The sequence below is a fragment of the Lipotes vexillifer genome, unplaced genomic scaffold, assembly GCF_000442215.2.
Source record: "Lipotes vexillifer unplaced genomic scaffold, Lipotes_vexillifer_v1.1 scaffold776, whole genome shotgun sequence".
Taxonomy (NCBI): Eukaryota; Metazoa; Chordata; class Mammalia; order Artiodactyla; family Lipotidae; genus Lipotes; species Lipotes vexillifer.
The window spans coordinates 1,904,187-1,923,862 of NW_006777292.1; the positions used below are offsets into that span (position 1 = coordinate 1,904,187).

General features: G+C 40.1%; 1 protein-coding gene across 1 annotated transcript in view; it reads right to left on the minus strand.

Annotated features, from left to right (window-relative positions):
• LTBP1 (latent transforming growth factor beta binding protein 1) overlaps window positions 1–19,676 on the minus strand; it is a 437,031-nt gene that overhangs the window by 361,743 nt on the left and 55,612 nt on the right. Inside the window, exon 3 of the mRNA XM_007450947.1 lies at window positions 16,447–16,744. Within this exon, the coding sequence (XP_007451009.1) occupies window positions 16,447–16,744 (298 nt within the window). The remainder of the gene's footprint in view (window positions 1–16,446; window positions 16,745–19,676) is intronic.

Genomic DNA, 19,676 nt, shown 5'->3' on the forward strand with positions numbered 1-19,676 from the left:
AGTTTTGCACAACAAAACTTACCCTTAAAGACAAGTGGTGGGCTGCCCTGGTGGCGCAGTGGTTGGGAGTCCACCTGCCGATTCAGGGGACGCGGGTTCGTGCCCCGGTCCGGGAAGATCCCACATGCCGCGGAGCAGCTGGGCCCGTGAGCCATGGCCGCTGAGTCTGCGCATCTGGAGCCTGTGCTCCGCAGCGGGAGAGGCCACAGCGGCGAGAGGCCCGCGTACCGCAAGTTTTAAAAAAAAAAAGACAAGTATAACACTTGGATGTTTCCTTATTCCACTCTATAAAAACTTAATATCTGACAGAAGACTCACACAAAAGTGCTCATCACAAAACTGCTGGAACAGCAAAACGCTGGAAGCAACCCAAATGCCCATCACCAAGAGAACAGAGGCATATTCACATAATGGAATACTATAAGAAGGAAGAATAAATGAATGCCAGCTATGAAGCATCAGGGTTATCAGTGGATCTCAAAGAGTGGCCCCGAGACCAACAGCATCAGCATCACCTGCAAGGTTGTTAACCAGGCCTCCTCCCAAGACCTACTGAAAAAGTCAGTCTACAGTGGGGCCCAGCAAGCCGTGGTTTTAAAAGGCCTTCAGGTGAATCTGATAGACTCAAGTTTGAGAGCCACTGTTACAAAGGGCAGAAGAGCTACTCTCAGAAGAATACAAACAATATACTTATTTTATACTTTTAAAATAAGTCAAAAAAACGGCTACTGAATTAACAGTGATCAGAAGAACCAAAACACATGGTAAAGCTATAATAAAAAAAGAAGAGAGAGAGAGAGAGAGAGAGAGAGAGAGAGAGAGAAGCAGGGAATGATTCATACAAATTATGCATGGGAGGAGCCACAAAGAGTGCCTCTACGATAACAGTAGTGTTTTACCCAGTTAGGCAGTGGGTATGAGCACTTTGGTTTTTCGTTATTACCCTTTAAACTCTGTAATAAACTATTTTGTAAATATGATTTCTAACACAAAAATGCAGAGCTGGAATAGGAAAAAACTTTGAGAACATAAACAATTATGAACATAAAATATAGCCCATATGAACTCAATTCTAACAAAAGGCCTAGAAAACTATTTAAGTACATAGCAGGTGTTGGATATTTATAAACTATTAAATGTTTACAGTGATTCCTAGGCTTCTTCATTCTATTCTCCCAAATTTTTCACAATGCACAGAACAATCCAAAGAGAAATATTTCTTACAGAAAGTATAAACAGAGTCTATGATTTGGTGCCCACTTCACCATCACTCCCATCTTTAAGCTTAATCTTTTTTCCAGACTTGAAATTCAAATCCTCACTAAACACACAGTATAGCCTAAGGGAAGATAATGGTTTTCAGTTCTGGTCTTAACATGTATTTTTCTTCTCCAATTTTCCAAAAAATACTTTCATGGAAATCTGTTCAGTTCTGTTTAATTACTTCTCACACCTCCATATCAAGGTATCTAGCCAGTAAGAAGTGATTTTTTCAAGTGAAACCAAAAGAAGACCCCAAAGATTACATATGTAAGATTTACTATTAGGTAAAACTATACAACAAAAAGTCTTATAAATCATACAGGGACTGCCCTAAGAAACTCATTTGTTTCTAATTTATTTTCTCCATTAGCAATGTGTTGCTAAAAATCACGAGAGAATAAAGCATCCCTCATATAAATTAATTCCTATCCATTTGGAACATGGGAACCCAAAGGCCGGCTTCAGCATCCAAAGAAAGGCAATTATGCACGATGAGCAAAGGAGGTGGTTTAAGGTCGCACTGCCAAGAAACGACATATTCCAGTGGATTCAAACCACCCTCTTAAAATTTTGGCATTCTATGGTATAAAAATAAAACCCAAGTTCATTGAAAAGCAAAGCTTGCCACCTGCTGCCCAATGGCATAATCATAAAAGTTCAACTTGTGTCCATATGTTTCGACTCGAATCCTTTTATGAATCGATTGGTATAGATGTTTGCATTTTCTGTATTCATCATTACGTCTTTTTTTTTTTTAAGAATGCCAGCCCCCGTTTTCAACTAAATGCTAGTTCAAACCCTTCACAAAATCAGCTATAACCAGTGTTATAACCAGCCTAAAACTAAAGCAAAAACCCAACTTCCAAACTATCATACATGTTGTGTATATAATAAATCGACCAAATTGCAGTTGTGTTTATTATAGTATCCAGACCAGGGAAGAATTCCTTTGAAAACGTGCCAGCATTGTCCCGGGCTTCCATAGCCTGTCATCATTCTAGAGGATGTGGGATATTAAATCCATTTTCTGATCCAGGCAGACTTTAAAATCCAAATATTAATAGTTTAACTGAAGTTTATATACATTTATATTACAAAGTTTTAGGTAGCAACCCCGCCAACCAAAAAGAAAAAACTCACCTCCGAGATTTCACCAGTCCTTTGTCAGTGCTAAACATTTAAACTCTTAAATATCTTAATTGTATTAATTTTGGCAAGCATTTTCATAGGTTAAAATACTTCCACTATTTTTTCATTTGAATTTATTCTAAGAAAATATGATAAGTAAAACCATTTAGCCTTTTTTTTCCCCTTAAACAAAGACAACAAACCTTCCAATTTTGCCTTATCCTTCTAACTCCATAGACTGGTGTATCTAGGCCCCTCATCCCCTCAAAGAAGAAAAAGAAAAAAAAGAATACAAAGCACTCTTAGGAAGAAAGTGAAACTTTGAATTTAGGGAAAAAATACCATCTGAGAGAGAGAGAGACATCTTGAAAACCTGTCACAAGCCGGATCAACAGAGAAAAAGTGCAAGCGTTCCTCCACATGCTCGCCTTGCGCCCAGGAAGCTGGGCAGGTGGGATTCTTGGGAGCTTTATGAGAAGCTGCCTCATCACACCACATGGATAACACTTGAGGCCCCTTTGAAATACACCTTTAAAGGCTTTTGCCTGCGGAACTTGTCCATATGCAAAATAGCACCAACGCTAGTTGAAGTTTTTTACTCGTCTGGGAACTACTTTAAAGCAGACGATAAAAAATAATTCATTTTCAAGATAGATGGCACCATAATGTTGCACTATTTTCTAGTGTGCATTTTTTCCTAAACACTAGAGGCAGCGTCTCCATACAAAAGAAAGCCCATCCAGCTGAAGCCAGTTAGCATTCAGATTCTGCTCTTCCTAGGGAATATCACAAACACGAAGTGCCCCTCTTCTTTTCTGTGGCTGGCTTCCCCAATTCAAAAACTCTACAGGAGCTATCAACTCATGCACTATTGTTGCTCAGTGTTTCCAGTCAGGCAAAAATCTCTTTTCTCATTCTTATTTAATTGCCCACACCTGCAGTGGTTTGAGTTTGAAAGGCTAGTTAGGGGTTAGTGAGATCTTCCCACAGTACTGTCTACAAGTCAGAAGGATGCCTGGCATGGTATTACAGCAGGCTAATCATCTAATTAACTGATTTCAGGCCTGTTAAAACCAGAACTGGACTTTCATGGAACAGGTCAAATATTTGATTTAATATCAATAGAGGGAATTACACTGCAGATGCTTTCTCCTATAAAAATATAGCTCTTTACTGAAAAACAAATAAAAATTTAACTCCTCATTCTAGAAATACTAGAAAGGGAGGCGAGAAACATAACAGATATGGATTATTCACTGAAATTAAAGAATCTTTAGTTTAGCCACTAACACAGTACCTGGCACATAGTAAGTACTCAATAAAAATACTTGCGATTCAAAGTTCCAAATCATTTCCTTTGGTTTCTTGCCAAAGAATTCCTAATGGACCTTGGACCAAATCCTTCCGTTTTTAAAGACCATCCTTTGAACATGAAGATGATATACATAAGTTTTTTTTTAAGAGAAGCACAGTATTTCCTTTCTGCGTTTGAAAAGTATTTCTGATTCTGTGAAAGACAACACTACTGTTACTATCAAGTAGCATGTTGCTGGACTGATTACTTCACAAAGTAAATCATAAAACCTTTCCTAGCAACCCTAGGCCCTAACAACTAAATTAAACGACAAAGGTAAGTCACTTCTGAAACAAAACTGCATTATTTATTATTTAACATTGCACAATAAATAATAATGCAATTGTTTCAGACTTTAATTCTTTTTATTACATTATTTTAAATAATAATAAATAATGAGACCAACTAGAAACTAGATAATGCGATCCAACTAGAAAGATATTGAGCCTATCAACATGTAGGTTGTTACACAGACCTGTGTGTGTGTATATGCACATGTGCGTATGTGCGTGTGCACACACAACTATCCAAGGCTCCTTTCCAGCTCATCAGTAAAGACATCATGGAAGATGTGGGACTTCAGTCCTAGTGGAGGAGGCATATAGGTGAGTTGATCACTCCTAGCATAGCATGAAAACCACAGAGAAGATGCACAGATGCTGGGAGGGGCAAAAATAACGTGAACGGCAAAAGCTGTCAACCAAGAAACGTAAAGGTAGGAAACTGAAGTCTGATGAACATTTGAAAAAGTAAAAAGGGACCTTGATTTTTGTATACAACATGATGAAATGTCCCCAAATATGTTTTGAAGTGTTAGCCTGATCAACACAAAAGAAAATAGAATCTGGTTCTGATTACAGGTGGGTGAATTTAAATCCAGAGATAAAGTGGAGTAAGGAGAAGGAAGCTTTCAAAGACAGTCCCGCATTTTCCCATTCCTCAGGTGGATGGTCATGTATCATTTGATTTAACATATCTAGAGAGAGAGAAACATACATACACTTCCTTAGCCTGGATCCAAAGGAACTGTTTTCTTGACTTGTAGTCTGTATTCCTTCTGTTTCACAGAAAATCAGATTTGCCCTCAGGAAGTTACTAGGAGGGGTAGGTAGCCTGCAAAGCCGGCTCCTTCAGGCATCGCTTTCCCTAATCTGCCCATCAACCCCTGAGCCTCCCCTCACATGTTCACAGCACCCTACCTGACCTGGCTTCCCACAGGTGAGTCTTATATTTCTTTAGTGATATCTCTCATTTCTCAACACTCAAAGATCCTCTCCCCGATTGTCAGGGCTTCCCATAATCTGAATCTACCCAACCCATCTCATTTCCTACTCTGCTTCAATGCCCCCTCATGAGATTAATCTCCCACCTGTCCTATGGAAACAGGAGACTCATTCCCACCATATCTCCTATCCTGTTACTGCCTTTACTTAAAGGCCAGCTTCTCCTTCACTTTTCTAAGTCCTCCAGATTCTAGTATGTTTTCCCTTACTCCTGTCCCCACTGATGGCCCCTTTCCTGATTCTTCGCTTGACTTTATAATTTACCAGTCAGCTGGGTATTATCCTATCTTATTAACTATTTATCAGGCATTTTAGCCTGATCCCTCCAACTGGAGTGCCTAGAACATTATCTGGCATGTGGCTGGCACTCAATAAACATTTGTCTACAGACTAAATGAATCAACTATAGTAAATTAAAATTTTGGATTGTGGAGGTGAGGAGAACAGAGCTTCTAACTTCATTAAGGTGAGCCTGGGTTAAGGCAACCAGTTCAAAATGCCTGAGAACTATTTAGGCTTGGAAAGTTGTAGACGGTTCAGGAGAACCTAAAGATGTCTGCCTGTGTCAATCCACAAGCCTCTTATAGGAGAGAAGAATTATGAAATAAATTACCCAATGAGTCATAGATTGTATTCTTGTCCTCATGTGCAAGTGGGATTTTTCAGAAATCCAATTTAAGAAGTTTCTTCCAAATTGGGATATAAAAAGATTCAATAAATACTAATAACATTCTTTGCATACAAGGGCTTCCCCCTTTGAGAGTTCTTGAAATGTTTAACAAAGGGATCTTTAATATGAAAAGAGCTCTCACAAATTAAAAAATAAATAATTATAACAACATGTAATATAAATTACATGTAATTTAAATGAGGCAAAGAATGTAAATAGATTATCCACATAAAAATACAGAGGGCTAATAAATGTGGAAAATGTTCTACCTCAATTTAAAAAAACTAAGAACAAATTGAAATTATTCCGTGAGCATGTGATAATATCATACTTCATAGGAATATTCAAAACCTCTAAGACTTTACAGACTATAATTTATCAAAGTCTTATTTGACAGTGACCACACTTACTCTGTTCAAAATATTAAGGATCTGAAGCAATCTAATAAACATGTCACTAACATATTTACTTCCGCATAAAAATCACTACATTAGATTAATACAAAACAATATTGCAGCACAGAAATTAATCAAGGAGATGGCAAAGTGTTTCAGCCTTGAGTAAAATATTTCTAATATACGCACACTGAATTTTCCTACTATTTAGATTCCCAGGTCCCCTTTCAAGACATTAAGCCAATTAAGTTGTGAAATGCTTGCCTCATACATGGAAATGAGTTTCTTAAGAATTTTTTTTTTTTTATTCCTTCAAATAGCTTACTTAAACCAGGAGGAGCCACAGGAATGGAAGAGAAACAGAAAGAGAAAGAAAGAGTTCCACAAAGGGTCAAGGAGGAAAAGGGTTATTTATGCCCAGGGAATGAGAAATGGAAAAGAGAATGCTTCCTTTCAAATTTCTTTTCTCAAAGTAAAGCACATCCTAATCTCCTCAAAATGTCCATGTCATCTTCCTGTTTGAGTTAAGAACATCCTTCCTAGAAATATAATTAGGAAGGATTAGCTGCTGCATAAAGAGGCTTTGAACAAATTAAGAAAAAATGATGTCTCACTTTAGATTCTGTCCATCAAATCTCCAAATACTGGGACTTGGCAAAACACCAACATCAGGCAAAAAAAAAAAAAAGGCGGCAATTTAAAGCAATAAAAGTGATACCCATGTCAATAAAGCCCTAAAATGAGAATTTTAAAACATAATTTCTGTATCTGTGGCAGAGATACTAGCTAATTTTTAAAGATTTAGGACAGCTTCTACATTGGTAACTTACTATAATGAACTGTCACATTTTCTTCATGAAACAGAATACATTTTGACTAAATGAATCTTGATTGTTTTGAAAATAAACAACTTTTTGTCAAACAAGAGTGGTTTACTTGAGAATTCATGCAATGACTAAAATTTTTCACTCTTCCACCCTTTTTTTTTTTTGCGGTACGCGGGCCTCTCACTGTTGTGGCCTCTCCTGTTGCGGAGCACAGGCTCCGGACGCGCAGGCTCAGCGGCCCCGGCTCACGGGCCCAGCCGCTCTGCGGCATGTGGGATCTTCCAGGACCGGGGCACAAACCCGTGTCACCCGCATCGGCAGGCAGACTCTCAACCACTGCGCCACCAGGGAAGCCCTTGGGCAAATTATTTAACCCTGTGCACCTGAATTGCTTCATCATATGAAATGGGGATGATAATAACAATAATGATAAATGTCTATCTCACATTCCGTTGAGAGCGTTAAATGAGGTAATACTCAAGAAGTAATTAAAACAGTGCCTGGCGCAGAATAAACAAACTCAGTAAATATTAACTATTATTATTACTATACTGCACCAAACACCACCCTGATTTCTAGCAATTAAATTGGAGAGCAAACTATCCCAGCACTTGCCCTTTTCAGTCACAGACTTTGAGTTTCCACATAATTCCTTATATACCTTTGTCCAGAACTTAAACCCAGTCAGATACTGTTTGTATCTCAAAACCACACTTGGCCAAGACTTCCTTGTGGTACCCAGTAAGGTGCAGACAGCATGGAGTACAAAGTGACCTCCCCGACTCTTACCCTGCCTCTCCACCCCAACTCCACAGACCACTCTTCCTGCCAAGTCCTGCTCAGGAGGAAAAAGTTCCTTGCTTCCAGCTCCTCAGACACTCTGTCACCCCATCCCTTCCCTCATGTGCCTGTTTCTCTCAAAGAGCCAACAGATACCAACATGATCAAACTTCACACAACGGATTGTGAAGTCCTTCTCAAACCCTGACATTGTTGTAACTAGTTGGGCTTGTTTTTCTGGTGACTTAGATTCACAAAGGTCTTTTTCTGGAATTTGCACATATACCTATGCACACGGCATTCTTCATAAGAGCCAAAAACTGGAAAAATTCCAAACATCCATCAAGAGCAGAACAAATGATAAGTCGCAGTATACTCATATGATGGAATCATCTCTGGAATGTAAATGTGAACCGCAGCCACACATAATTACATAGATGAATCTTAGACATGATGGTGAGTGAAAATATACACGCCATATGATTCATTTCTATATAGTTCAAAACAGACAGAACTGATCTCTGGTGTTAGAAGTCAAGATAGTGGCTCCCTTTAGGGAAAAGAAAAAGGGCAAATCTAGGAAAAAGGGGCTTTTGTGGTGCTGGCAACGTTCTACTCATTGACGTGGATGGTAGTTCCATGTGTGTGGGATAATCACCAGGCGTGTGCACTTTTGATTTCTCTACTCTTCTGTATATAATTTCAGTTTAACTCCGACTTTTAAAAAAAGTTTTAGGGGACTTCCCTGGTGGTCCAGTGGTTAAAACTCTGAGCTTCCAATGCAGCGGGTGTGGGTTCAATCCCTGGCCTCACATGCCGTGCGGCGCGGCCAAAACATAAATAAATAAATAAATTGGCTTTTAGAAAGTTAGACTAATAATATATTGAATTAAAGGCTATTTCTAAAAAAAAAAAAAAAGTTTAAAAAACATGCACATAAGACGATAAAATCAGTCATCGGTTCACATTTTTAGTTCCCATCGCATCCATAAAGTGTCATGAGCGCTAAAATCCCCAGATTGAGTTCCTTTTCTTCAACTTTCTACCACTTTGCCTTTTTTTTCCCCCACATCATAAAGTAAGGCTCAAAACTTTCATCTTATAGCCTTGTTGGGTCAATATAACAAGGAAGGCAGAGTATTGTGCAAATGTACAGGGCTTTACGAAGGCAAATGGTATTATTCCAAGAGAATAAGGTCACTCTTGCGCTATCAGTATTCAGGAAACAATCCTTGGACAGGGATTTAGGCATTCATATTTTTTTCTCCAGGAAAAACTCAACAAAAATATATTAAACGTTTATTGTAGCCCCTCTGTGAACCTACGTAGATAAAACAGATGATTGTGCAGTAAGCATGATGACAATGGTTAAGTATAGGAAGCACAGAAGAAAAACATGGGGGAGTGCCAGCAGAGTCGGGGGGTCAACACTAAGCAAGGGCCCCCCACAGTCTGAGAGATCATTTGGGAAAAACGTCTATTCAAGTACTGACCATTTCCTTGGCTACTTTAATAAATTCAGACAAGGTCGCAACCTCAGCTATTAGTGCACAAAAAGCTTGAAACGTCTCCCTAAAATTGCACCTGTTGGTGTAGTTTTATAATGAGTTTTTTTTTCCTTTAGGAGTAGTGCGAGAGAGTCCAAATAAGGCGAATGAGCTTATATTTGTTGTTGTTGCTGTTAACCTGGAGAGCAGAATACTTCAAGGAACATTCCACGAAGTCTCCCATCCTTGTACATATCATAGCATATAGTTTTTTTAAGGTTCAAACAACCACAGGGACAGGAAGCTAAGAACTGGAAAGAGATAAAGGACAGTGTAGCACCCTCTTCTCCCTGGCACAGACATCACTCGCCACTGCTTCCTATCAACCGACCCGTGGTAAATGTGAAGTATTCATTTCTCCAGACCTTTGAAAGTGGAACCCATTATCTCAATGCGGATTTTAAAGGGCCCTCCCCTATAGTTAGAAAATATCTGGTGTAGTATAAGCTCACTTGATAAACAGAGAACATATTTGAATTATGCCTGTCTTAAAAGAGACCATTTTCTAACTTGCTTCTTTTCTCTTTACCCCATCCCTGAGAAGACGATGACAGAAAAGACATCAATGACATTGGGTAAGTTCAGGCCCCCTCCACCGGTTTGAGACAGGAAAAAACTATTTTTTCCAGAGAAACTAACCACCATCCTTTGAAACATAAAATGATGAAAATAGCCATCACCAGGGAAGAAAAAAGACTGGATACATGTGAGCTCTTGAGATAGATTTGACATCCACATCCTGAGTGAAACCAGACTTCCTTCTCAAGCTCAAAGAGCAGTGACTGGGCACATTGTGTCCTGCAAAAGTGCCTCCTCCTTACTCAGTACAGATAACAGCTCCCCATTTGGCAAAGCAGTGGTCATTTGCACCTACATTCTCTAAACAAGCAGAAGACATCAGCAGCTGAAGAATGTCCCTTACGACCTCTGCCTCATGGGTCCATGGTCAGTGCTTGTAACACCCATCCTGACTAACAAGGATAAAGACAGACATGTCACACAAGTTGAAACAGCCTCACTGAGCAGCGCTGAGGACTGAAAACAAATTCTTGTGGGAAACTTCAACATACATGTGAAAAATGATACTGACAGGTGATGAAAATGCTCCGGAAAACTGAACAGTTTTGATTTTTTCTCCTCTGGTCACAACATATAAGCATTAACACCTTTATACATATAGGACTAAAGACCGACACTGGGGGTGCACCTGTGACCTAACAGCGGCAATTCTTCACTGAATACGCGGCGAGCTATACATGAACAACATCCACAGGATGCAATTATGAAAGCAACCTGAGGTGTTAATATGGACTTTCTAAGGAATGCAGTATTATCAAGGGACATAGAAGTTCAAAGAATGAGAAAAGTGACGGCCAAAATTTGTATACAGGAAGATGAGGCATCATTTGGTCTTTTCTTTAGCTCACGGAGGATCCATGGTGTGGCCCGGAAAACTGGAAAAAGGAACGCCATAATAATAAACTTCCACGGAAAGCATGAATGGAAGTACCAACTACAGCAATGACTACTGCCAGAATGCCCTGACCAAGGTCTTTCCAAACCAGTACCTGACCAAGTGGCCAGGCATGTACCACTGATACCCACTTGCTTTTAGTCCCTGCTGGGGTACAGAGGATGATCTTGTGTATTCATCTATAAAGCTCTGTCAGAAATGATGCGTTCACCAAGCATCAACCACCATCAAACACCGTGGAGATCCATGATATTACTAAGAAATATTGGAAGACAATAGGATAGAAAGACCTCCACGCCCACCCTTTCGCCCACAGTCCCATGCCTGGGTGGTACATGATTCTCTTTTTCTTTGCCTCCCACATTTGAGTAGGCGCCAAGATGCTTCATTAACAACACCTCCAGAGCTCATGTCCTTCCTCTAGGTTACCAGCACCACCACATCCGTTACAGAGCCACCCTCCAATTACCACTAGTTCTAATCCATTTTAGATGCTACAGCCAGATTAATCTCCCAAGGCAGAAGAAAAATCGTAGCAGTCTTCTTCCTTGAAACCTTTCTCTTTTTTGTTACTCTTCATTACAGAAAATTTCAAAAATACATAAAGGTAGAGAGAACTGTGTAAGAATTGTGTGCCTATCATCCAGCTTCAATAATTATCCCCTCATGGCCAATCTTGTTACCGCTATACCTCAACCCACTGGATAATTGCAATCAAAGCTCAGACATCATACAATGTCATCTGTAAATATTTTAATATTATTCCCCTTCCTTACATAACTACGAGGTCATCAGCACAGCCCCCAAAATCAACAATCATTCTTTTATATCATCAAATTTCCAAATGAATGTCAGCATTTTCATGGCTGTCCTATCATCATTATCTTTTTTCTTTTATTTACAGTGTGTTTGCATCAGGAGAAACATAATTTAAATATTGTGATTGGTTAATATGTTTCTTAAACCTCTTTTTTTTTTTAACACCTTTACTGGAGTATAATTGCTTTACAATGGTGAATCAGCTATACATATACATATATCCACATATCCCCTCCCTCTTGCATCTCCCTCCCACCCTCCCTATCCCACCCCTCTAGGTGGTCACAAAGCACCGAGCTGTTCTCCCTGTGCTATGCAGCCACTTCCCACTAGCTATTGGTTTTACATTTGGTAGTGTATATATGTCCATGCCACTCTCTCACTTTGTCACAGCTTACCCTTCCCCCTCCCCATGTCCTCAGGTCCATTCTCTAGTAGGTCTGCGTCTTTATTCCCGTTGCGTTAGCATACAGTATTTGTTTTTCTCTTCCTGACTTACTTCACTCTGTATGACAGACTCTAGGTCCAACCACCTCATTACAAATAGCTCAATTTCGTTTCTTTTTATGGCTGAGTAATAATCCACTGTATCTATGTGCCACATCTTCTTTATCCATTCATCTGTCGATGGACACTTAGGTTGCTTCCATGTCCTGGCTATTGTAAATAGAACTGTAATGAACATTGTGGTTTAAACCTCTTTTAAGCTATAGGTTCCCCCTTCAGTACTTTTTCTATTTTGTCTTGTTGGGTCTTTTTGGAATTGTTTTGTTGAAATCTTAGTCTTTAACTTGGTTTTTAACCAACCTTTAAAAACTTTCATTACCACTAGTCTTCATTTATATCAAGATCCATTCAAATCATATCTAAATGTGGTCATTTTCAAATATGTTCACAAATTCTTTGATATTTCTCTCTTCAAACAATGCAGCTTATTAACTACAGTCCCTCTGAGAGTGGACTCAACTTAGTGACTCACTTCTAATGAGTAGAACAAGGCAGAGGTAAAGGTGTGTCATTTTCAAGACTGGGAAGGCCCTGTGGCTTGAGGATCACTTGCTCAGGAAGAAGCCAGCAGCCATGTTGTGAGGATGCTCAGGCAGCTCTGCAGAGAGGTCCGTGGGGAAAGGAAGTGAAGCCTCCTGCCAATAGCCATGGCAGTGAGTCACCTTGGCAGTAGGTTTTCTGGCCCCAGTCGAGCCACCCCTGCTGACTGCAACCTCATGAGAGACTCTGAGCCAGAGCTTCCAGCTAAGCACCTCCTGGATTCCTGACCCACAGAATCTGTCAGACAATAAATTTTTATTGTTTTAGGCTGCCAAGTTTGTGGGGACCTATTACACATCAGTAGATAACTAATAAAGCAGTCTTTCTGGTGTCACATCATTGCTTTTCCTAGAAATGCTCTTCTCCAGTTCTTTGTGGTCAAGTTTAACCATCTTTTCAAGCTCACAGATAACACTCTCCAGAGCCGTCCCTAGACCTCCACATCCCCAATGCTCCAAAATCTGTAAACAATTGCTCCCTCCTTTGATTTTTCTAGAGAACTTTGTATTTGGTTCTAAGCCAAGCTGTCTAAAACCAATTTGGCCAAAGTAAAACCCATTCATCCAACCCCCACCTGCCTAAAATGTGTAGTTTTAACATTACAGTTTTACTAAAGTCAGTATTCCTCAAACAGCCCAGGCAGGCTCCCGCTGGGGCCTCTGCCCTAGCCCCACACTTCTCCATGATTCACACCCTCACCTCCTCCGGGCCTTTGCCTAAATGTCACCTTCTCAGCAGAACCTTCCCTGAAAGCCTATTTAAAACCACCAGGGCCCTCACTCCTTCCCATCCCACACTCACCCTGCACTCCCTGTCCATTACTGCAGTTTTATTTTCTCCACAGCACTTAACGCAATCTAACATATGTTTAATTACACCACTCATCAATCGTCTCCCCGCTTCCAGACTGTAGGCTCCAGGAAGGTAGTTTTCAGTGCTACATCCTGAGCCCCTAGAACAACGCATGGCACATAGCATGTGCTCAATAAAAACCTGAATGATCAAGACTGCAGCATTTCATATGCCACACAATGGATGTATCACTAACTACACATTTTGATATTTTAGGTGCCTTTATGTCTACAAGCATTTTAAGAAGGCTTAATTAATTTCCTCCTTCACTAAACAAAAACCAAACCAAACCTGAAACACCCTAAAGTAGGCAATATTACAAATAGGTAACTTAAGAACTGTTACATTTCTCAAAAGTAGCCAAAGTGGTCCTATCATATGTGCCTCCTTGACAGTTTAAATTTCAGGTGATCGGGTCATTACCTAAATTCATCAGTGGGCCAACTGTACCCCTTCCTTTGTACCCTTCTCAAGTGATAGCTCATCTATCATTTCAAAATCTCCTTAAGAGCAGAATTGGAACTTGTACATCTTAATACTCCCTGCAGTACCCAGATAACAGGGCAACTGACAAACGTTTATTAGGAAAACATCAGAATTGTTAGCATCTTGGGCCATCTCTTCTCCTCACCCAAAAGCACGCAGTAGGCACGCCCATAAACACATGCCTATAACAATGTGATCGTAAAAATCATCATTCAGCAGATGAGGGCTCTGAAGCAAATTATCTAATGACTTTTATTTTCCCAAAGCCAAGTTGGAGCTGAAACCTTAGCCTCCCCTTTGACTCACAACATTCTTGTCTAAATTACACTGCTGCTACCAAAAACAGAAAAAAGGGGGAGGGGGGAAAAGGTTGCTCCTTTATCTGACATTTGACATATGGTTCTCACTAACAATCCATATATACACATCATAGAGGGTCAAATTCTAACAGGGGATGGTGATATTCAGGATAAATAATGTTGCTTGTAAATGACTTCACAGCTTATGTAAGTAATAATGCTAGAAAAAAATAACTGCAATGCACAGTAATCTGACTCTTGATTGCCAAGGCATAGCTCAACACAGAACTGTTCTTTGTTTTTAAGATCCAGAACAATGCAGGAAGAGAGATGTCTAGCTATGATATAATCAGTGCTTTATATTATTTCAAAGACACATGTTCTGACACAAAAAAACACTACTATCCTTTAGCGAAGGGGTCAGCAAACTACACTTCAGGGGCCAAAGCTGGCCCACACAGGCTGTTTCTGTATGGCCCATAAGCTAAGAATTATTTTTACATTTTTAAATGGTTGAGAAAAAAAATCAAAAGAATAATATTGCATGCCATGAAATTTATATGAAACTCAAATTTCAACATCCATCAATAAAGTTTTATTAGAGCACTCACACTCATTCACTTAAGCATTATCTATGTCTGCTTTTGTGCTAAGGATGGCAGAATTGAGAAGCTGCAACAGAAACCATATGTCCTACAAAGCTACAAATAGTTACTATCTGGCCCTTTACAGAGAAAGTCTGCCACCCTTTACACTTCAGGGCATGGATGCTGGAGCCTGGCTGCCTCCATTTAAAGCCTAATATGTATTCTCCTTATTCTGCCTCTATTTAAATCCTAACACTTATTATTCACTTATTAACTGTGGACCCTGAATACATTACTTAAGCACTCTGTACCTCAGTTTCCTCATCTGTAAAATGGGCTTTGTAATGGCACCTACCTGATGGGGTATCACTGTGAGTTATAAATGAACAATCATACAAAGCATGTGAAACAGTACCTGGCATGCAGTAAGCAGTTACTAAGTACTGGCTATAACTACAATTCCTTCTTCTTGAGGGCTGCAGGATGTGTTTTCCAGTTGAAATGGTAGCAAAGTGCTTAGATTCCAGCACAGCCTCCCAAATCTCTTTATCATGGTAGAATTGAAGAATGAGACAAGAAGAAATGAGAGGGAAAAAATGAAAAATAGAAAGAGGAGGACTGAGGAGGGAACAACAGAAAGGAAAAAGTTATCAGGACCCCACTCATCAGGGACAGTAGGTGGCCTACTCAAAGGGGAAGTATAAATTAGGATAATTTCATCGTAGTAACAGATTAAATAACTTCTGTGGGCCGACGGGATACTAATCACCAGGTGGAAGCTATCCCGGGGGGTTGGTGGGGAAAGCATTCAAAATTCCAAGCAAGTGACTTACAGATGAACTGCTGGGTCATTTTTAAGTTGAGAACTTCCTGTATTTTACATTCCTAGACAAATGACAAGTGATAGCTGCAGTAATTCTGCATCTTGTTATCCATGTAGAGTAGCTAATTAAAAGGAAACAATTTGCGTAAGGACCCTGTCCTTACAGAGTTCTCATTTTGTTCAGAATAGCACTTACTTCCTAATGCTAAGAAAAAAAACCATGCTCCCATAAATAAAACACAAGCTCATTCACCAGAAATGGACCTGCATGGCAACTGGGAGGAAAACATGGTGTTTAATAGAAGATACACTTAACCTGCTACCAAGGTGGAGAAATTCTCTTTCCCAGGACTCACTTTCACTTGAATACCTTCTCTGTGGAAAGATGAGTTCCTACCTTTTCCATGTACCTTTAAAAGTCACACTCAATGTTTCTCCTTTTAAATTATGACTTCAAAAACTTTAAATCACCCCCCACCTCGAAAAAAGAGAATTGTTTAACTCACAACTCCACCATAACCAAACAACTACCTTTATTATTCCCTTCCAACCTTGATCCCCTTAATCCTCACTACTGCTTTGCTTAATGCTTATGGTAAATCTTCCCTGCAGAGGCTAAACACACATATCGAGTATTTTTAAGAAACTTTATGTGTAAACATAACATGTAAAACCTTAAGAAAAGGAAAGAAGGACATTACTATCCAAGTGATTTCTGCAAATTGTGCAGGAAAAGAAGAGTGATTTAAAGCAATGCATCCAAGAGAGAACTTAAGATGCTCCTGAGCTGGAGGCAAGTTCAAAACACTCACTGAGAATGTATTTGCTGGGAGAGTCCCACTGAAGGCTTCGGCTTGAGGGTCAAGGTCATCTGGGCCACAGGACTGACTCTTGGTAGAGTGTCTGCCTTCTTAGATGAAGTGTACTTTGCTGCTTGCTCAGGAGGGACCCAGGAGGAAGCAGCCACAGGACTCTGCCCTCCAAACACTGGTGACGAGGTGTCCTGGGCAGCTGTTGTCTCACAGGCTTTGCCCTTGGTCCCTGGTTTACACACACAGAGTTGAGGCCGGAGACACATCCCTCCATTCTGACATGGAGGAACACAGCTTGCTGCAGAAAGAAATAGAAGACACACTTTGAAGAAAAGCATTGTAGACTTTACTAATTCTTCCAGAGGCTTACCAGTAGCATCGGGCTATCCCTCAATAAAACAAAATGATGATGATGACGATAACAGATAATATTTATTAATGGCTTCCTATGTGCCAGGCATTATTCTAATAGATATCGACAAATTTAACCCCCCAGCAACTGTTTTAAGTAGATATTTTATTTTGCTCATTTTACTGATGAAGAAAGAGGCACTGGGGTTATACAATTTGCCAAAGGTCACACAATCATTAGTAAATAGAAGGGTTGGGATTTGAATTCAAGTGAACTGGCTCCAAAGTCTTCACTCTTAACCGCTTTACTACAGCTGCCACTCAGAAATGCATCAGAAATACAGGGGAAAAAAAGAAAGTATTCTGCCCTTCTTTTTAAGTTGTGTTCTGTGGCTTAAGTTTAAATTTTAGGTATCCAAACAACATTTGGCAGAAAACAAAAGCCCAATTCCAAACCCAAACCCCCAAAAGTGTTACAGCCTTCATCTTGCATAAGCTATCAGAGCTTGGAGTGACTGTTTCAGAAATCTAGTCCAACCTACCTTTTTTTTTTTTTTTTTTTGAGAGAAAAACCAAGGGCAGAAAGGTTGAGTCAACCTTTATACACACACACACACACATATATATATGCATAGATTTTTTCAAGCAAGTACATCCCTAATCTTATAACAAAAGGCAACCAAAAAGAAACAACCTCTTATCTCCTATTAACTAGGATGCATGTACTTTGAATCACCAGACTTGTGGCCGAGCAGTTTTAAAGTTAGCAGGGCTATGGGTCATGGGTAGGGTGAGTGGATTTTATCATAGGCAAGGTCCCCTGGGAGTTTAGATGTTACTGACTTAAATTTTATGAACATCATAGGCCTATGGACATGATTCCTTCAGTCCCTTCTTTATTTGTCCAAATTAATGTATTTAAATGAACCTGATAAGCCCACCTTTGACTTAAACTCTTTGTCCTGAGGCAGATCCCAGAACTAAATCTCCCATAAAATTCAGCACAAGGTTCAGTCTACAAACAATCACAAAATAGATGCGGAATATGAACCAGAGGAGACTCAGTTATGGAGGAACCAAATGACCAAGACCTAAAAGCCCTGAAACCTACTGATTTTCTATAAACAAGAGAAGATACTTTTCCTATCTCCCTACAATTCCTATTAATTACAGCAAATAATGATAAATGGCTGTCAAGTGTCAGAATACTAGGCTGACAAATTATCTAAAAATTTGGAAGGATTCTTGGGAGAAAAAAAATAAAAGGAAAGAAAAATGCAGCCAGCTCCTGAGGTGACCTTGGGGTAAGTTACTTAAGCTTGGCCTCTGTACCTGTACAAGTCCAGGAGCAGCGGGGAGGGCAGTAGCTGCTTGTTCTAAAATGGTCCCTGAGGGCTCTTTCCATATTAGGCTTCTAGAATTCAAAGTCAAAAACTATGCAATTCTAAAGTTCACGATTCTAATTTATCAGCATTTTCCTGGCCGAGTGATGAACATTAGGTCCCTACTCGGCCACGGTTATTTATGGAATGTCACAGGAATGGAAATGGGCTCCACCCAGAGAGAACAGAAGTGGCCACAAGCGAGGACTGGATGGGGCTTTCAAAGCTGAGACTCTGCCAGAGATCACCGCCCCTCCCCCCCGGAGGCACTTTCATGTATACATTCTCTTCATGCTTTCAATTAGAAACATGTTTCAGTTTAACATCTGAGAATGATTTCCACTTCTCCTCCCTCCCAAGGTGTACTGCAAATGTCTACAAATCTACCAGGAAGGCTGCACCGAGCGGCTCACAAAAGCTGGTACCTAGATGGAAGCCAAGCACGGAAATCTTCCCCAAACCACCAAGAATATGCAACAAGGGCCTATCTTGAGGAGGACGTGGATGGGTTAGAAGGATAACAGGGTAGCGATTTTCTTTTAACTCTTCAAATTTTGCATGTCGTAGGGGTGAGGGGAGTGGGGAGAGAATAATTAAGGAAAAAAATAACTTTAAACTCACACAGAAAGGAACATATGACATAACAGTACGACTATATACAATAACACCCTTCCACACTAAGTCTGAAAAGACAATAAGGAGAATGATTAGACAATTTCCTCTTCCACCTTCCCCATTGGGCTCCAACAGCAGCCTCCTGGAGCATGCAAACAGGAGGGGCTGGCTTAAACTGGGGGCAGGGACAGATTCCCTAATTGCCAAGACAAGCCCCTCCACTAACACGAAAAGCAAAACTCACGTTCTGCAACCACATTTTGTCAAGCCCTTTTTCGTGTGATATTTGGACCTTGTGCAATAGCGGTTCCCACGTGTCGCTTCTCAAACAGTGGTGCTTGGACCAGCAGCAGCATCACCTGGAAGCACTTTAGAAATGCACATTCGTGGGCTACCCCTGGCCTGCTAAATCCCAAACTGGAGCCCAGCAATCTGACTGCCCTCCAGGTGAGTCTGATTCTCACTCAAGTTTGAGAACCACTGACACAGGATTTGGAAATTGGCAGCCTTCCACCAAAGTTTTTTGAGAACTTACATTTTTATCACTGCAAGTTTGGTATTTTCACACTACAGTGGCTTTTATGTTACTGAATTCTTGCCGTGACAGATGTGTTTGTCTTATGTTGCCCTTCTGTTTTTAATGCAAAAAATTAAAAGTTTTTTCCATGTGACCAAATTCTCAAGATAATTATGGGTCCCTTCCAAAAGTTTATACATTTGTCACCATCTACTTCATGGCCAATGTAAAAATTTGTAGGCATTTATGAGAAAACTGTTATTCTTTTTTTTTTTTTTTTTTTTTTGCGGTTCTTGGGCCTCTCACTGTTGCGGCCTCTCCCGTTGCGGAGCACAGGCTCCCGACGCGCAGGCTCAGCGGCCATG